Below are 20,483 nucleotides of genomic sequence, written 5' to 3'. Positions count from 1 at the left end.
TTGTGTTGATGCTGATAAGATGGAACTTGAGTTATTGCACTACTGATGAGTTATTGTACTACTGAGTTTTGAATTATTACAACTCTGCTGATGTCAGATGTGGCATTGTTCTTTTACGTTTAAGCTTCTTAAGAGACGGGGAATATGTTGTGTATTCAGTCTTACTATGTGCTGTTGCTGTTACTCCACTACACCACCAGATAGCGTTACTTACCTAGTGATAACTTACCTAGTGTTATACTGAGCCTGTAATGTGATGTAAAGTGTGAGAAGAAGAATACAGTGATTCTCGTTAAGTAAACCTACAGTGCCCGTCTCGTTCTTTATTCCATGATATTAACAAGTACAAGTTTAGTATAGAACAGAGAGTTAAAGGAATTATTGAGACTCCTTTCCTAAGCATTTTTAGAATTAAAACCACCTTTCCTCCAAGCACTTCCGGGTCATCTCCATAGGAAAGGAAATTTCTTATACAAAAAAGAGAATTCGTAGAGGGCCCTGGTGTCCGAGGCATCTGGATCACACCTTAAATCTTTCTAACCTAGTCATTTTCGACCGCTCGTATTTTGTATTCGATTGTGGGGTTTTATCCACAACAGTATACATTTGTTAATAAGCATGTCACCGTGCGGCCCAACTTTGGAAGAAAAGCTTTCGTCCATAATGGATGTACTTGCGAAAGCTGCCGTATCTGAAATTAGCCAACTGTTCTCGGAAGGTTCGGCTACCCTTCGCTTACAAATAACTCGGAGCCTGAAAGAAAACCAAGCGCTGAGGATGAGGATGAAGGTGACGAGGAGTAAACTGTTTTCTTTGCGGCTTCAAACGAGATCAAATGCATCGTGTGCAGCCAGACAATTTGCCCTGGCTCGAGCCAACATCTGCAAACCACAGACTAATCCACAGGGAAATGGTGAGTTGTGTCCCGGCTGTGGTGGGTGGAAAACAAGACGGTTCAGGGGGCACTATTAGTTTCTACATTTGTAGTAATTGGAAAAAGTTTTAATAATCATGATTCCAAATTAATAATGACGTTAATCCCATTTCCTGCCCTTTGAATGGTCTTTGATGTAATGTATTCCTCATCCTCGTCATCAAGCCTAAAGCACAAGGCGGTTGGAAATTCCACTCATTTTACAGCACCCATAGATTCTAGGCTGACTGTTAGATTCTGCCTGCGCTAAAAAGCCTGATGCTCTTTTGCAAAACATGACCAGAGCCCTGGTCATGTTCCAGGGCTCCCAGGTTTGACTCACAAGTCAAACTTGGGAGTTGCATTTCGAAGATGGAAACAGTCAAGAGCCCAGAAGGGTTTCAAGACAGATGCCACATGAGCTGGTTAATCATTATTATCACATAATTTGTCTTTTCACATTCAATAGACAGGAGTATAATCTGCGTTCAAGTACGTATATTCAATAACATGTTCCACTGATAAAGAAAGGGAAAGACTGCTTTTACTTATAGTGCACCAGTTGCTGGGAATGAAATTCAGAGATCACTCAAACTTACTGCTTCATTTCACTTACTGAGTTGAAGTCATATCTCAACCAAACAATTCAAATTGTCTGCTCCTGTTTTTAATTTCTGACTTTGTTTTATTTCTCTATTGATTACCTTTGTCTGTCCTATGTTAATTATGTGCTGCTACCTTGGCTTACCTTGGCCACTTGTCACTTGTAAAATAGATATCTATCTCAATGGGATTTCTCCCTGGTAAAATAAAGGTGAAATAATCTCAAACATCAATAAATTCAAAACATATAAATGTTAGCTGATCAGCTTACAGGCAATGACCCGTTCTCGCTTGTTATTGTAAACTATTATAATTGTGCTCGTCTTGCATGTCATGTTGTGCACATGTGATTTTGCGCTGGTGTTCGTTCAGTGTCCTCAACCTGGTCACCCTCTTGAGCTTTGAGGGAGCTCTAGGGAGGAGTTGGTAGGAGGAGACATCCCTCTCCAAAACTCTTAATCTGTCTGCAGTACACATTTATACCCTCTGTGTCAATGTTACATACAGATACATTTAAATAGTTTCGTTCAGTGTACAAATGCACAGTCTCCTGTTGTGCAAATAATGTATCGAAACAATTACTTTATCATCTTTTTTTTTCCCTCTCTTCAGAAGACTGCGATGACTTTGGAGACCGCAGCACACAGCGCGGCGCCACCTCAGATAGTCTGCATGTGGACGCCCCTGGCTCCTCCCACATGTCCAGTCACAGCGAGGAGCTGAGGATCCTGAGCGTCCACGGAGAAGGGGAGGGCCCACTGGCGCTGCACGGCCATGACGCCCTCTTCACTGCGTCCAAACAGGAGGCTCTGAGCTCGCTGTCTGCAGACCACAGCGTGGCTAAGAGCCTGGAGCGCGGCGAGCGGCTGGCCCCCAGCGAGGAGCTGACTGTGCAGGTTGGAAATCATCTTCTCATTCACCATTCAAAAGAGAGGCTTCCTCTGCTACAACTCCAGCACACACCCATAGAAAGCACACAACTTTATGATTCAATGTGTCGTTAGCGGGGAATGACAACTATTCTGTGCTAATGAAAGATTATGTCTTGTGTGTGTTTCCTTCTTTATGTGGAAAGCAGCAGACCCCAGACACCATTTTAATCAAGGATGAAGAGGATATTGGTGGAGGCATGCCCACTGTAGGTTAGTAATACACATTGCACATATGCAAGAAAACGACCTGGATCAACTGAGGATGTACTCGATTCTACCTGCGCTAAAAGGCCTGGTCCTCTTTTGAAAGCGCATCATGACCAGAGCCCTGCCAAAGACTACTTATACAGTTTTTAGTAGAAACCAATGCACAACCACCATTGAATGTTGTACGTCCTGGCACTTGTACATTGCACTTATTCAAGGTACTTAATTGTGTAGCATCTACAGTAGCTGCTATCGCTGCTTTACACGGGGAATGGGTTAGTCTAGCGATTGTTATACTTGCACTTGGTTCTATGAACGTCTTTACTGTACCGACAGCGATATATTGTTTCACTTCTTATGACAAATGTACTTATTGTAACAAATGCACTTATTGTAAGTCGCTTTGGATAAAAGCGTCTGCTAAATGCCCTAAATGTAAATGTAAATGTAGTAGAATCATTTACATCTTCTTCATGACAGACAGGTGTCAGGAATGCTGAGATCAGATCTGATTCCCAATATAACTACAGTATTGGTAAAACATGTGATAGGAACAACAGATTGCCTGGGTTTTGTCTTTATGACCTCCCCACATCTTTAAAATATGTTCCTTTATTTGCACAAAGGGTACATAATGTATCCCTTTGTGCAAATAATGAACTAACACAATTACATTATCTTTTTTTCCCTCTGCAGAAGACTGCGATGACTTTGGAGACTGCAGCGCACAGCATAGCGCCACCTTGGATAGGCTGCATGCGGACGCTCCTGGCTCCTACCCCGTGTCAAGTCACAACAGGGAGCTGCGGATCCTGAGCGTCCACGGAAAAGGGGAGGACCCACTGGCGGTGGGTGGCCATGACAACCTCTTCACCGCGTTCAAACCGGAGGCTCTGAGCTCGCTGTCCGCGGAACACAGCGTGGAAAAGAGCCTGGAGCGCAGAAAGCAGCTGGTCCACCGTGAGTTGCTGACTTGGCATCGGGGCGGCGGAAAGGACCGGGCCGGTGGGTTGTCTGGAGAGGGTTTCCCTGACAATACCAAAATGACCCACCACAGGCGTACCCACACCGGCGAGAAGCCGTACGGGTGCGACCAATGCATGAAGCGCTTCCAACAGAAAGGCCTTCTGAAGATCCACATGAGGACTCATTCCGGGGAGAAGCCCTACAAGTGTGACCAATGCATTAAGTGCTTCAAACAGAGCTCCTCCCTGAAGGTCCACCTGAGGACTCACTCCGGGGAGAAGCCCTACAGCTGTGACCAATGCATGAAGTGCTTCAATCAGAGCTCCTACCTGAAGATCCACATGAGGACTCACTCCGGGGAGAAGCCCTACAGGTGTAACCAATGTATGAAGTGCTTCGGACAGAAAGGCCTTCTGAAGATCCACATGAGGACTCATTCCGGGGAGAAGCCCTACAAGTGTGACCAATGCATTAAGTGCTTCAATCAGAGCTCCTCCCTGAAGGTCCACCTGAGGACTCACTCCGGGGAGAAGCCCTACAGCTGTGACCAATGCATGAAGTGCTTCAATCAGAGCTCCTACCTGAAGATCCACATGAGGACTCACTCCGGGGAGAAGCCCTACAGCTGTGACCAATGCATGAAGTGCTTCAATCAGAGCTCCTACCTGAAGATCCACATGAGGACTCACTCCGGGGAGAAGCCCTACAGGTGTAACCAATGTATGAAGTGCTTCGGACAGAATTCTCACCTGAATGTCCACATGAGGACTCACTCCAGGGAGAAGTCCTGAAGGTGCAATGCCAGCTTCAGCAACCCAAACAAAGAGGCAATTGGGTGCTTGGAAACAGGGCAACGGGACGCTTTGGTTGACTCCTCTATCCTGTATTTGTTCAAATGACTGCTGTATGTTTTTTGTTTGCTTTTTTAAAGTCACTTTCCAACTTTTCGATCGCCTTCTGTTTTCATTGTTTTAAATAATTGTCTGTGTGATGAATCACTTATTTTTTTGGAAACTTCAGACAACCAAATATTTGATTTAAATTTAGAACATGATCATCGGAGGATACAGGCAGCAAAGTTACCAAGCATACTTTGAATGAGACAATGGGTGTACATGATTCTTATTGGCAATGTCACATTGTGGGTTAATACAAAGGAAACAAAGGTGAGGGAGGGTGACCATCGTGGAGATTTTAGGATTGGCCAGAGGAGAGACCAAGTTCAATTGCAATACACTATGGGTGAAGTGGACTTGGCTGCGAGACAGTTAAAAGGAATTTACACAACCGAGAAGTCAGTCGATTGGCCTCAGTATCAGACTTTGTGGCTACAGTTGCAATGCAATAAACCCTTTCAATTAGAGAGGACGGGATGTATCTCTAGGTCCAGGGAGAATGTATAGAAATCCCTTTTAATGGGCTACATACAATATACAATTTTATATTAGTTAGGTCATGCATGCAATGCTCAACTATTGTTCTTAAGTTTTATTGTTTAAACACTGTGGGCTCCTTGAAGGAACGTCAACAAAAGCCTTCATCCATTCCTGAGGGACGTTTACACGTGCCTCTCGTTCAGACCATTTGCCTTTCAAAAGGTGATCCCTGGTTACCTCGTTGACTGAATGTACAATAAGTTGCCCATGAGAGGGACGTCTGGCTCACGTCACCATGAGACGGGGAGACGAGGGCTTTGAGACGTCCAAAAGGAAGAATGGCCCCCCCTGCGGTCTCATTGTACTTGTGCTAACTTAACTTGTTCTAACTCCCAAGTTAGAGTTAACTACACAATACTCCAGTCAGAGACACTGCCAGCTTTCTGAATGTATATCACAGGAACATATTCATATGATATGATATATATATGATATTGTTTAATCTAATCAGCAGACCCCAGACACCATTTTAATCAAGGATGAGGATAGTGGTGGAGGCATGCCTGCTGTAGGTAAGCAATACACATTGCATGCAAGAAAGCAAAAAAAAATACCTGGATCAACTGAGAATGTACTCGATTCTACCCGTGCTAAAAAGCCTGGTCCTCTAGAAATCACACCATGACCAGAGCCCTGCTGAAACACAAGGACTACTTATACAGTTCATAGTACAACGATTTACATCTTCTTCATGGCAGACAGGTGTAGGGCTGAACGATTTGGGGAAATAATCGAATTAAGATTATTTCGACCAATATTGCGATTGCGATTTAGTATGCGATATTTCTTTTTAAAGTTCCTTATGTTCTTTTTCATTCACTAAACAAGAAATAAATCATTCTGTCGTGTAACCAACACAACATTGGAAGCAGTCAACATATTAAACACTCTTTCCTTCAAGCCGATGTGTTGGGATGAATTGAAATAACATCTTTATTTATCTATTGAATTGTAAAATAAAAATAAACACGAATCTTACTGATCTCCAGTCAGTACAGTAACAGAAAAAAGAAAAAAAAGTATTTATGAATTTATTTGAATCGCAGTCTTCGCGATTTCCATAGCGCGTTCCATTACACAGCGATTTTGGTTGGAATTCGATTAATCCTTCAACCCTAGTTAAGTCCCGGTTGTGATAGGTGGAAAAAGGAAGGTCCAAGTGTTCAGGGGGCACTATTAGTTGTTACATTTGTAGTAATTGGAAAAAGTTGTAATAATAATCATGATTCAAAATTAATAATGATTTGTATTGGAGAAGCATGCTACCTCACAGCACATGCGTTATATAATTTCATGATATGCCCATTTCCTGCCCTTTGAATGGTCTACGACAGGGCCGGCGCTCGGCATAGGCGACCTAGGCGATCGCCTAGGGCGGCAAATGCGTCGGGGGCGCCCTCTGGTGGCGCCCTTAATTAGTGAATTAAAATATATGAAACAAACGGAGAAGGCAGGGGGCGCGGGAGCAATTGCTGGGGCGCACCGAAACCGTCACCGTAGTACGCACGACAATACAACAATAATAATACATATTTCGACATAACTACTGGTATTAAGAAATATAAACATTGAAGTTAAAGTTAGATGAATACAGTACGCCCCCTGCGGATGGATGCGCCCGTAGCGTTCGCCTATACTGCCTATGCCCAGGGCCGGGCCTGGCTATGGTCATTTCACGGATCCCTGTGAGACCAGGTTGACTCGGTCGTTGAGACGGGGATCTGTGTGTGCATGTGTGCCACGGAATATGACTGTCATTAGCTTGCATTGTAGCAAATTCCGGAGCAGATTCTGCCTGCGCTTAAAAGCCTGATTCTCTTTTGAAAAGCATCACGATCAGAGCCTTGATGAAACTCGAGTCAAACTTGGTAGTTGCATTTCAAAGATGGAAACAGTCAAGAGCCCAGAATGGTTTCCAGACAGATGCCACATTAGCTGGTTAATCATTCTCAAACATCAATTCGAAACGTATAAATGTTAGCTGATCAGCTTAAAGGGAATGACAACATTGTCGCTTGTTATTGCCAAAATATAATAATTACGCTTGTCTTGCATGTCATGTTGTGCTCATATTATTTTGCGCTGGTGTTCGTTCAGCGTCCTCAACCTGGTCAACCGCTTGAGCTTTGAATCGAGGGAGGGGGGTCTCCAAAACTCTGAATCTGTTTCTGCACTAGTACACATTTTGGAACCTCTGTGTCAATGTTACATATACAAACATTTTAAAAGTTTATTTCACGTGTAAAAATGCACACTGTCTCCTTTTCTGCAAATAATGTATCGAAACAATCACTCTGTCATTTTTTTCCCTCTCTCTGCAGAAGACTGCGAGGACTTGGGAGACCGCAGCACCCAATGCGACACCACCTCAGAGTCTTTCCGCCCCGGGCTCCTCCCACATGTCCAGTCACAGCGAGGAGCTGAGGATCCTGAACTTCCACGGAAATGGGGAGGAACCACTGGCGCTGGACGGCCATGACACACTCTTCATCGCGTCCGAACTGGAGGCCCTGAACTCGCTGTCTGCAGACCTCAGCGTGGTCAAGAGCCTGGAGCGCGGCGAGCGGCTGGTCCGCCGCGAGGAGCTAACTGTGCAGGTTGGAAATCGTCTTCTCATTCACCATCCAAAAGAGAGACTTCCTCTCCTACAACTCCAGCACACACCCCCATAGAAATGTCAAACTTCAATAATTGTTCGTAGTCAACCTATATAGTCCGTTTATTTAAGCTCTCAACAGCATAACCATACAGCTTCGCCACATCGGCGGAAAATCACGGCACACGCCAAGTACATCCAGCCGTTCAACGCCAGTCTGCATGAATCGCATGACAACTGGATGGCAGGGGATGCGGACAAGGAATACACCGGGGGGAGCATGAGAGCCCCAGGTCGCCGCATAGTAGAAGCCTGGGTGCTTAAAGCGTGGAATAAGCTGGATACGGAGCGGGTGAAAAACTCCTTAAAATTGTGTGTGTGCGTGTGTGTGTGTGTGTGTGTGTGTGTGTGTGTGTGTGTGTGTGTGTGTGTGTTAGTGGTGGATTTAATGATTCATTTCCGTGTTTCAGTTCGTGTCGGTCAGTTCGCCAAGAGGAGTCATTCGCGTTCGTTCAGTCGAGTTTCCGGTAGCGGAGAGTCAAATCATGGAATGCACGGTTCTCAGTCAGTCAGGCTCAGCTCCTCCCTGTTGTTATTCTTAAACGATGGTGGAAGTCGTCATCAATCAACACAACATTACAACTTTAACCTAACGCAGTGGGATGGGGGGTGTAGTTGATTATTGGATGTTTAACATATCAGCAAGATAATAGACTTGATTTAGCAATTATGGTGGGGGTCCTGGGTGTTTTAGGGTCTGACAAACAGAACCCTGTGCAGCCCAAGACTAAATCTAAAATAGCTGGTAAATTGTAAAAAAAAATGCATTAAACTGTAATCAGGCAACACGGTTTTATGCTATAGACCCTATAGTATCTGTGGTATAAAGGCTGGGACGAATTTCAAATTACAAATATGTACACTTTAAGTTGAAATTATAGACCGTTACGATTCCCATTGACACGGATGGCGCAGTGATTTGTCTTCAAAACGAGAGCTGGTAAATTGTGAAAAATGAATTACACTGTAATCAGACAACGCAGTTATATGCTATAGACCCTAGAGTATCTGTGGTATAAAGGCTGGGACGAATTTCAAATTACAAATATGTTAATGTTGAAAGTAGGTTATCCGTCGCGATTCCCATTGAAACGAATGTCGCTGTGGTTAGTCTTCAAAACGAGAGCTGGTAAATTGTGAAAAATGAATTAAACTGTCATCAGGCAACGCTATGTGCTATAGACCCTAGAGTATCTGTGGTATAAAGGCTGGGACGAATTTCAAATTATAAATATGTACAATGTATCCTTTAAATACGTCCATGCAACAGATGGCCAATGTGAATAATAGATAGCCTACGTGTGGAACGATGAAAAGGTTAAACTTTTCCTTGTTCTCATCGAAGAAAAAACCATTACAGCTATTTTAGAAGGGAAACAACAACAACGCAATTCCACTACACATCAGGACCTAAGAGAGAGCATGTTATCAAAAGGATACGACAAGCCCTGGAATGTGTGTACGGGTCGCGTGCGGCAAAACGAACCATGAAAGAACGAGACAGATTGACTAGACATTCAAATATTGTATTAATCTGGCATGACACAGAAAATACAAAGACAACATGCATTTACCATTTCACTGATATTTAATCGTATTATCGTCCGTTAGCTCACTAAGCCCATTTGTTTTTTTCCCCAAGAAATGTGTTGATTTCTGTCTCTCATTGGCTAAAATTCAACGAGAGCGTCCTAGACTCAGTCCTAGAACAGCATTCGTGAGTCGTGACGTCTCTCAGTCGGTCCCTCTTCACCACTCACACAGTGAGTGAAGAACTGTCAGCGAGTCAGCGACTAGTGGGTCTGGGAGGAGTCGAGTCTGAGAACGAACGAGAGAGAAGAACCAGTTTGGTTCGTTCGTCTTAAAGATTCGTTCATTCGAACTGATTCGTCGCGAACGAGCCACCTCTAGTAGAGATGGATTTATTGATTCGTTTCCGCAAACCAGTTCGCGTGATTCAGTTCGCCAAGGGGAGTCGTTCGCGAATCGTTCGTTCGTTCGTTCGTTCAGTCGAGTTTCCGGTAGCGGTGAATCGAATCATACACGGTTCTCTGAGTCAGTCAGGCTCAGCCCCTCGTTCGTTAGTTCGTTCGTTCGTTCAGTCGAGTTTCCGGTTCAGTCAAGTTTCCGGTAGAATCATGGAATGAACGGCTCAGACTCAGCGCCTCCCTCGTTCTCATTCTCATACGTCAACATTACAACTTTAACCAAACGCAGCGGGATGGGGGGTGTAGTTGATTATTGGATGTTTGACATATCAGCAAAATAATAGACTTGATTTAGCAATGATGGTGGGTGTCCCTGGTGTTTTAGGCTCCCATAAACAGAACCCTGTGCAGCCAAAGACTAAATCTAGCTGCCGAAATTAACACTGCCTTCAAAACGAGAGCTGGTTAATTGTGAAAAATGCATTAATTAGTCATCAGACAACGCAGTTTTACGCTATTGTAATGACCTCGCCGGTGACAAACCAGGTCACTGAAAACCCGTAACCAACGGCAAAAAGCCACACTAACAACAACCGGTTACCCGGGCAACCCCCCAACCCGGTCCCTTCAACGTGCAAGCCCCCACCCTCCTGTTCTCCCAAGGCCCTCCCCCAGCTGACCTGATGATTCGCCCCCCACACTGATTGACAAGAAGAACATCCAATGCATGCACAGAGAACAACTGGCATAACGGACAACGAAATACAATGCAACACATAACACACAAACTCTTTAAATGTCCCAGGGTCGCTACACTATAGACTCTAGAGTTTCTGGTATAAAGGCTGGGACGAATTTCAAATGATAAATATGTACACTTTATGTTGAAAGTATACTGTCGCGATTTCCACTGAAACAAATTGCGCGGTGAGTAGTCTTCACAACGAGAGCTGGTAGGTTGTGAAAAATGTGGTATAAAGGCTGGGACGAATTTCGAATTATAAATATGTACAATGCATCCTTTAAATACGTCCATGCAACAGATGGCCAATGTGAATAATAGATCACATTGGCCATCATTGGCCATAGAGCGTCCTAGACTCAGTCCTAGAACAGCATTCGTGAGTCGTGACGTCTCTCAGTCGGTCCCTCCTCACCACTCACACAGTGAGTGAACGAACTGTCAGCGAGTCAGCGACTAGTGGGTCTGGGAGGAGTCGACTCTGAGAACCAACGAGGCGAACGAGACGAACGAGGCGAACGAGGCGAACGAGAGAGAGGAACCAGTTCAGTTCGTTCGTTTTAACGATTCGTTCATTCGAACTGATTCGTTCGCGAACGAGTCAACACTAGTGTTGAGTGAGTGAGCGCTTGCACAACTCAGGCTGCCGGACGGCGCTGCAGGAACTTTTATAAATGCAATATTGTTATCCCGCAGTTTCGGCGGCCCCGAAACAGCGAATTCTCCCAACTCTCCCGATTACCACTGTGTGTGTGTGTGTGTGTGTGTGTGTGTGTGTGTGTGTGTGTGTGTGTGTGTGTGTGTGTGTGTGTGTGTGTGTGTGTGTGTGTGTGCAGGCGTTATTCCATTGCCTGTTAAACATGTACAGTAATATTCATACTGGTTTAAATAAAACATTTGGTAGTATTTCCCATCTTTGCTGAGCAAGAGTTTTGTTCAAAAGTTCAGTGATTGAAACAAATAAAAGCCTGGGCTATTGAAGTTTTACGGTACCACTGTCATGCACCTACCCGATGTCAAGTGGACCAGGTTGAATTCACTGCGGGTCTCTCTTCTTATATCCATCTTATTTTATTACTGTCCTTCTCAACACTCTGATCTCACTAAAAGGCTAGCAGCACGAAACAGCAATATCGACGAGATGCGCTATGCATAGAGAAGAAAAAAGTACCAACATTGAATTTGCAACATTTTGCAACAAATTATTCTAAATCTGCCCATATGGACACGTCAGATTTTTGCAGTTTTCACCGGCTACAATGTTGCATCTGTGGCTGCTGGTAATGCAACCACAAAGAAGTAAACTCTATTATTATTAACTATTAAACGCTATTTTCATCATTATTATGTTTTTATTTATTTATTTATTTTTACGGGACAGCGACCCGGGGCTATTCTCAAAAGATCCGGGGCTATAACCTCGAATACCCAAGTCTAACGACGCGCCTGCTCTCTGCAGAAGACTGCTAGGACTTTGGAGACCGCAGCACCCAGCGCATCGCCAACTCAGAGAGTCTTTACGCCCCTGGCTCCTCCCACATGTCCAGTCACAGCCAGGAGCTGAGGATCCTGAGCGTCCACGGAAAAGGGGAGGGCCCACTGGCGCTGGACGGCCATGACACTCTTCGCGGCGTCCAAACGGGAGGCCTTGAACTCGCTGTCTGCAGACCACAGCGTGGTCAAGAGCCTAGAGCGCGGCGAGAGGCTGGTCCGCCATGAGGACCTGACTGTGCAGGTTGGAAATCATCTTCTCATTCACCATCCAAAAGAGAGGCTTCCTCTGCTACAACTCCAGCACACACCCATAGAAAGCACACACCTTTGTGATTCAATGTGTCATTAGCGGTGATTGAAAAATATTCTGTGCTAATGAAAGAATATGTCTTGTGTTTGTTTCCTTCTTTATTTGGAAAGCAGCAGATCCCAGACACCATTTTAATCAAGAATGAAGAGGATATTGGTGGAGGCATGCCCGCTGTAGGTTAGTAATACACATACACAGGCGCGATTTTGGTTTGAATTCGATTAATCCTTTATCCCTAGTTAAGTCCTTGTTGTGATAGGTGGAAACAGGAAGGTCGTAGTGTTCAGGGGCACTATTATTTGTTAAATTTGTAGTAATTTGAAAAAGTTGTGATTCAAAATGAACAATGAATAATGATTTGTATTGGAGAAGCAGGCTCCCTCACAGCACATGCCTAATATAATTTCACGATGTGCCCATTTCCTGCACTTGTAATGTATACTTCATCATCGTCATCAGGCCCAAAGCACCAATCCGTTGGAAATTCCCCTCATCTTACACCACCTGTAGATCTTAGGGAGCATCGATTCTAGGCTGACTGCTAGATTCTACCTGTGCTAAAAAACCTGATGCTCTTTTGCAAAACATGACCAGAGCCCTGGTGAAACACAAGTCAAACTTGGGAGTTGCTTTTCGAAGATGGAAACAGTCAAGAGCCCAGAAGGGTTTCTGCGCTGGTTTATCATTCTTATCACATAATTAGTCTTTTAACATTCAATAGACAGGAGTATAATCTGCGTTCAAGTACGTATAGTCAATTACATGTTCCATCGATAAAGACAGATTTTGGAAAGACTGCTTTTACTTATAGTGCACCAGTTGCTTGGAATGAAATTCAGAGATCACTCAAACTTACTGCTTCATTTCACTTACTGAGTTGAAGTCATATCTCAACCAAACAATTCAAATTGTCTACTCCTGTTTTTAATTTCTGACTTTGTTTTATGTCTCTATTGATTACCTTTGTCTGTCCTATGTTAATTGTGTGCTGCTACCTTGGCCAGGGCTCACTTGTAAAAGAGATGTCTGTCTCAATGTGACTTCTCCCTGGTTAAATAAAGGTAAAATAATAATCTCAAACATCAATAAATTCAAAACGAATAGATGTTAGCTGATCAGCTTACAGGCAATGACCCGTTCTCGCTTGTTATTGTAAACTATAATAATTGTGCTTGTCATGCTTGTCATGTTGTGCACATATGATTTTGCGCTGGTGTTCGTTCAGTGTCCTCAACCTGGTCACCCTCTTGAGCTTTGAGGGAGCTCTAGGGAGAAGTTGGTAGGAGGAGACATCCCTATCCAAAGCTCTGAATCTGTGTCTGCAGTACACACTTACACCCTCTGGGCCCTTTTTTAAAGGGAACATATTATACCACCAGGTGTGAGTGTGATTAGCATTACAAGCCGTTTCGAAAATCTGCCCCATATGACCTCACTAGTGGGCGTGTCCACCTAGATCTGTGCTGGATAGATCAGTCTACCAGCCTACCCAGTGCACTGAAGTAAACGTTGCTCATCTATCCAGCACAGATCTAGGTGGACACACCCACTAGTGATGTCATATGGGGCAGATTTTCGAAACGGCTTGTAAGGCTAATCACACTCAAACTTGGTGGTATGATATGTCCCCTTTAACAGTCTGAAACGCATGTGAGAAGCGCCAAACGCAAGTAGCTTTGTGGGCGGTTCCATGGCGATGTTGCTATTATACCGGCGGAAAAATGAACCTTGCGTCCGACGCAAATCTAAGAAGGGTTGCCCTGAAGTAGCCTAATTACCCATAGGTGTGGTTTGGGCGTAACGTGCAATAAACCAATGAGTGCCATCTCCCATCCCTTTTAAGAGCAATGAGCGCATTTGAATCTGACGAGTTGATATTTTGACAGCGTGTTTGCAGTCTCCAATGAGACAGATGCATGAATTTCAAACTTAAAATAGCTCAGTTTACGGCCAAATAATATGGCCTAATTCAATATAGTGTCCCTCCGTCAATATACATTGCCATGGACTGTGTTATGCGTTACGTGTTTAGTGAGCGAGGTGCACAAGCAACATTATGCAGGCGCCCTTAAAATAGCATCTGAACAACGCGCCACTGAGTTTAAACCAGGTAATTCCTGGTTTGTGGCGTAATTGTTTTCTGAAACTGCAAAATATCATCGGGGAACGTTTGCGCCAGAACACGCCTCCTCCTTTCGCTGAACCGTCCCTTGGGCGCAAGATGCTTCCCTAATTTAGCAACGCGTTGCAGTGGAGGGAAAAGAGCGCTCAGTTCTTTACCCTCGCTCAGTTTTGGGCCAGTTGCAAACTAGCAACGACCCATGCGTCGGTGTAGAAAGTCAATTGCGCTGGATGCAAGATAGGGCCCTGTGTCAATGCTACATACAGATATTTCTTAAATAGTTTTGTTGAAGTGAACAAATGCACATTGTCTCCTTTTGTGCAAATAATGTATTGAAACAATTACTTTTTATCTTCTTTTTTTTCCCTCTCTGCAGAAGTCTGCAATGACTTTGGAGACCGCAGCACACAGTGCGGTGCCCCCTCAGATAGTCTGCATGTGGACGCCCCTGGCTCCTCCCACATGTCCAGTCACAGCGAGGAGCTGAGGATCCTGAGCGTCTACGGAAAAGGGGAGGGCCCACTGGCGCTGGACGGCCATGACACCCTCTTCACTGCCTCTGAACTGAAGGCTCTGAGGCTGAGCTCGCTGTCCACGGAACACGGCATGGCCAAGAGCCTGGAGCGTGGCAAGCGGCTGGTCCGCCGCGAGGTGCTGACTGTGCAGGTTGGAAATCATCTTCTCATTCACCATCCAAAAGAGAGGCTTCCTCTGCTACAACTCTAGCACACACCCATAGAAAGCACACACCTTCATGATTCAATGTGTCGTTAGCGGGGATTGACAACTATTCTGTGCTAATGAAAGAATATGTCTTGTGTGTGTTTCCTTCTTTATGTGGAAAGCAGCAGACCCCAGACACCATTTTAATCAAGGATGAAGAGGATATTGGTGGAGGCATGCCCAATGTAGGTTAGTAATACCCATTGCATTCAAGAAAACAACCTGGATCAACTGGGAATGTACTAGATTCTACCGGTGCTAAAAAGCCTGGTCCTCTTTTGAAAGCACATCATGACCAGAGCCCTGCTAAAACACAAGGACTACTTATACAGTTCATAGTAGAATGATTTAGATCTTCTTCATGGCAGACAGGTGTAGGGCTGAACGATATGGGGAAATAATCTAATTGCGATTATTTCGACCAATATTGCGATTGAGTAGGCGATTTTTCTTTTAAAAGTTCCTTATGATTTATTGCTTACATATAAGAAATAAATCATTCTGTCCCATAACCAACACAACATTGGAAGCAGTCAACGTACAAAAACGCTCTTTCCTTCAAGCCTATGTTTTGAGATGAATGGAAATAACATCTTTATCTAACTATTGAATTGTAAAATAAAATTAAATACAAATCTTTTTTGAATTCATTTGAATCGCAGTCTTTGCGATTTGCATATCGCGTTCCATTACACAACGATTTTGGTTTGAATTCGATTAATCCTTCAGCCCTAGTTAAGTCCCGGTTGTGAAAGGTGGAAACAGGAAGGACGAAGTGTTCAGGGGGCACTATTAGTTGTTACATTTGTAGCATTTGGAAAAAGTCATAATCAGTAATAATCATGATTCAAAATAAACAATGAAAAATGATTTGTATTGGAGAAGCAGGCCACCTCACAACACATGCCTAATATAATTTGACAATGTGCCCATTTCCTGCACTTCGAATGCTCTAGGATGTAATAATAATAATAATAATGCATTTTATTATCATAAGAGCAAGCAAAAAACAACAACATAATTAAACAGTGTACTAGAGAAATTAATGGGGTCATTCTAGTCCCAAGAATGCAACTGACTTAAAGGGAGTAGGTTTGTCTGAATAGGTAAGTTTTCAGGTGAGATTTGAAAGTGATAATGGAACTGGAGTGTTGGCTGTCATGAGGCAGAGAGTTCCAGAGGTGGGGGGCTGAGCGACTGAATGCTGTTGACCCCTTGGTAGCCAGGCGAGCAGGTGGGAGGGTGAGCTGGATGGAGGAAGACGATCTGAGAGAACGGGTGGGTGTCTTGATATGGAGGAGCTCAGTAAGATACTGAGGGGCAAGATTATTGATGGCCTTGAAAGTGAGAAGCAGGATCTTGTAAATGATGCGATATTTGATGGGGAGCCAATGGAGTTGCTGCAGGAGTTATGGGACTGAAGGAGGGGTTTTTATTAATGATACGTGCTGCAGAATTTTGTACCAGTTGCAATTTATGTATGGACTTAGCAGGTAAACCAAAGAGGAGAGAGTTGCGGTAGTCCAAACACGATGCGACCAGGGTGTGAACCAGAATTTCAGCACTGTTGGGGGAGAGAGATGGGCGCAGGCGAGAGATGTTACGTAGATGGAAGTAAGCTGACCGAGTGACATTATTGATATGGGACTGAAATGATAGGGTGCTATCCAGGATGACACCCAGACTCTTGACCTGGGGAGAGGGGGAAACTGATGAATTGTCAATGGAGATGGAGAAGTCATTTATTTTAAAGAGGGTTGATTTGGTGCCAATAAGGAGGATTTCAGTTTTATCAGTTACAGTTGAGTTTGAGAAAGTTTTGGGAGAACCAGGATCTGATTTCCTGGAGGCAATCGGAGAGGGAGGTGGGTAGGATGGTCGTGGTGGGTTTGGTGGACAAGTAGAGCTGGGTGTCATCTGCATCTGGTCGATGAGGATGGTGTGGAAAATGCTGTCAAAAGCTGCACTCAGGTCCAGGAGGATCAGGATGGTGAGTAGTCAAGCGTCCGCAGCCATGAGGAGTTCATTGGCTATTTTAACAAGAGCTGTTTCTGTGGAATGAAGTCGGCGAAAGCTTGATTGCAACTGTTCGTAGGGACTATTGTGAGAGAGGTGATCATGAATCTGAGAGAAAACTGTTTTTTCCAGAATTTTTGAAAGGAAGGGGGAGGTTGGAGATTGGGCGCAGATTGTTGAAGTTGCTGGGGTCAGCACCGGGTTTCTTGAGAATAGGGGTTATTACAGCTGATTTGAGGGGTGAGGGAACAGTACCAAAGATGAGAGAGGAATGGATAATTGCAGTTATAAGAGGGGTCAGGGATTTAATACAACCTTTAACCAGTTTTGTAGGGAGAGGATGAAGTTGGCAAGTGGATGGTTAAGATTTGCAGTCAAGGTCGGAAATTTCAGCAGCAGAGGGGAGGTTAAAGTCAGAGAATGGATGGGAGAAAACTATTTGAAAGTCAGGGGAGGGTAGGATGGTTGAGATCAGGGGGGCTAACTGCTGATGAATTTGGTCATTTTTAGTATTAGAAAATGTCATAATGGAATTACAGGAGTCAGTGGAGTAAAAATTGGGAGGGAGAGAGTCCGGTGGGCGTAGCGTTTTGTCAACCTGGGAGAATAGTGCTCGAGATTTTCCAGTACCTAACCTGATTATTTCTGCATAATAGTTGGATTTGCATTGGTCAGAGAATCCTTATAGAAGAGGAAATGGGTAATGAACATGTCCTTGTGGATGATAAGCTCAGTCTTCCTATAGAGGCGTTCCAGTTGGCGACCTCTGGCTTTCAGTTGGCGAAGTCCAAGAGTAAACCGAGTCGCAGATTGTGTAAATGAAACGGTCCGTGATTTTAAAGGGACCAGGGTATCCAGGAGATTGTGAAGGCCACTGTTGTAGTGACTGAGCAGTTCATCAGGGGCGGATGTTAAGTTGATGCTTGGAAGATTAGAAATGCCAGTGTCCAGTGCAGTTGAATCAATATTACGAGAATAGATTGTACGGGGCAGTTTAGTTTGAATAGTGTCACCTTCACATTAAATGAGATTAACATATGATCGGAGATGGGAAGATCAGATGCAGAATAATTAAAAGCAGTGTTGGAAAGTTCACTTTCTACATGAACTAGTTCAAAGTTCAGTTCACAAATTTTTAGAATGAACTAGTTCAGTTCAACGTTCATCATTCAAAATTTTGAACTAAGTTCACAGTTCCAAAAAATGAACTAGTTCATAGTTCTTTTTTTCAATATGTTGCTGTGAGCTTTTATTTTTTTTTCCGGTATTTTGAACATTGAGCCCCCTTTGTGGTTTGTCTAGGATGAAATAGAATGGTTGAATCAAGTATCGTAGCGAAATACAGTTTCTATGGTGTTTTATTGCACATTTCAGCATTTTGTAAATCCCATTGATTTCTGTTGGAAGACTCATTGCTCGTTGACCGGAAACGGAAAGGGGGGGGGGTGTTTACGTTTGGTTGTAGTCTTTTCGCTCGGTTCTAGCCCTACTGTTAAGACGGAGAACCGAGCGAAAAGACTACAACCAAACGTAAACAGCCCCCCTTTCCGTTTCCGGCCAACAAGCAATGATTCTTGGAGGTATTCTAGTTCGCCGACCTATGAGCCAGAGAGATAATGTTATGGATTGTACATATTTATAATTCGAAATTCGTCTCAGCCTTTATACCACATATACTCTAGGGTCTATAGCATATAACCGCGTTGTCTGATTACAGTTTCATTCATTTTTCACAATTAAACAGCTCTCGTTTTGAAGAATAATCACCGGGCCATTCGTTTCAATTGGAATCGCGACGGTCTATACTTTCAACATAAAGTTGCATATTTATAATTTGAAATTCGTCCCAGCCTTCATACGACAGATACTATAGGGTCTATAGCATATAACCGCGTTTTCTGATTACAGTTTAATGTAACAGTAAGCTTACAACACCTCAACTGCAAATTAACCACACGGAGATAACCATGGCAACCGGTCAAACATGAAGAGATTTATTTTCTTTGTATTTGTACTACGTTTGTCATTTCAATGTCGATTTTAAATGCTCTTACACACTTTGATTACATTGCTACTTTATTCCGGTCACCAATTAATACATTGCATGGTCTTGCTGTGCGTGCAATACGATGTAAAGTTGTGGTTGTTTTCGGGATGGTTTGCTAATGTAGGCTAATGTAGCATCTCGGAAGGCTGGCGTCCGAGGATTCACGAACACACCATTATTACAAGTGACTGAAATTACGGGCAGACTGGCAGAGACAGGCGAGACTTTCCAGCGCTCGTGATAGATTATCGCGAGACCTCCACCGTAACCGGTAGTGCGGGGTTGAGAGATGTAAACAAACCCGGGGGGCGTTGAGCGTTCAGCTGGGAAAAGTCGTTTGGTTGTTGCTATGTCTCTGTCAAACTTAAAAAGTCATATTTACGGTCAATGATGAGATCCTGGAGGAGATGTCCTTTGGCCGAGAGTGAGCGGATGTTGAATAATCCGAAGTTGAAATCAGTATGGTCGCTCTTGTGGGAGACAGCGCTAACTTTAGCCGACCTGGCTAGGTTGGCTAGTCCACCATGGTCCACCCTTCTACTGGATATTCTCGGTTGACGGCGAGATGAAGACCAGAAGGAGTTGATTGTAGTGGAGTCATCAGTGTTGAAGCTCCGTCGGGACCCACCGGGAAGATATCTCCGACAAGGTAAACGAGCGTAGTCCGTATGAGTTTAGCCGATTTGTTGATCCGCATTTTGGCTCACAGAACAGGGCTGAGTAGAAAGGTAGTTGTAGCCCCCGGTATGGCTGATCAAACAGTGTCAAACAGGTAAGCAGCTAGAGCCACATACAGAGCTGATCAGATAGTATAACGTGATATCAGCATCAATGTATCAGCAGGGCAATAGACAGTAAAGGAATGACCGTCACACATGTCAAGTTTAGCTAAAAATGTGTTGAAAAGCCGGAGAGCAGCGGCAGCAAGTCGCGCCAGCGTTCACTCAGCCGGCCAATCCATACCACTTCTTCAGGTAGAGGTACGGGGGTCCTGCTGTAATGTATGTAATGTATTCTTCATCATCGACATCAGGCCTAAAGCACCAGGCGGTTGGGAATTCCCCTCATCTTACACCACCTGTAGATCTTAGGCAGCATCGATTCTAGACTGACTGCTAGGTTCTACCTGTGCTAAAAAGCCTGAGTCTCTTTTGCAAAACATGACCAGAGCCCTGGTGAAACACAAGTCAAACTTGGAAGTTGCATTTCGAAGATGGAAACAGTCAAGAGCCCAGAAGGGTTTCAAGACAGATGCCAAATGAGCTGCTTTATCATTCTCATCACATAATTAGTATTTTAATATTCAATAGATGGGAGTATAATCTGCCTTCAAGTAGATGTGTTCAATAACATGTTCCATTGATAAAGACAGAATTTGGAAAGACTGC

At 44.0% G+C, this 20,483-nt stretch overlaps 1 protein-coding gene across 8 annotated transcripts in view; it reads left to right on the top strand.

Annotated features, from left to right (window-relative positions):
* Positions 1–519: 519 nt before the first annotated feature.
* LOC307076819 (uncharacterized protein) overlaps positions 520–20,483 on the top strand; it is a 35,950-nt gene continuing 15,986 nt past the window's right edge. For 3 of the 8 annotated variants that reach the window (XM_079737985.1, XM_079737983.1, XM_079737982.1), the window contains exons 1-5: positions 520–913; positions 2,129–2,412; positions 12,301–12,364; positions 14,686–14,975; positions 15,158–15,221. In XM_079737985.1, the coding sequence (XP_079594111.1) occupies positions 619–913; positions 2,129–2,412; positions 12,301–12,364; positions 14,686–14,975; positions 15,158–15,221 (997 nt within the window). In that variant the 5' untranslated portion in view covers positions 520–618. Of the gene's footprint in view, positions 914–2,128; positions 2,413–7,516; positions 7,655–11,764; positions 12,119–12,297; positions 12,365–14,685; positions 14,976–15,157; positions 15,222–20,483 lie in introns of those variants that run through there. The other 5 variants (XM_079737984.1, XM_079737988.1, XM_079737989.1 and 2 more) reach the window with 5 other exon arrangements.

This window comes from Pollachius pollachius, assembly GCF_949987615.1.
Source record: "Pollachius pollachius genome assembly, chromosome: 6".
Lineage (NCBI taxonomy): Eukaryota > Metazoa > Chordata > Actinopteri > Gadiformes > Gadidae > Pollachius > Pollachius pollachius.
This window is presented reverse-complemented; position numbering and strand designations above follow the sequence as displayed.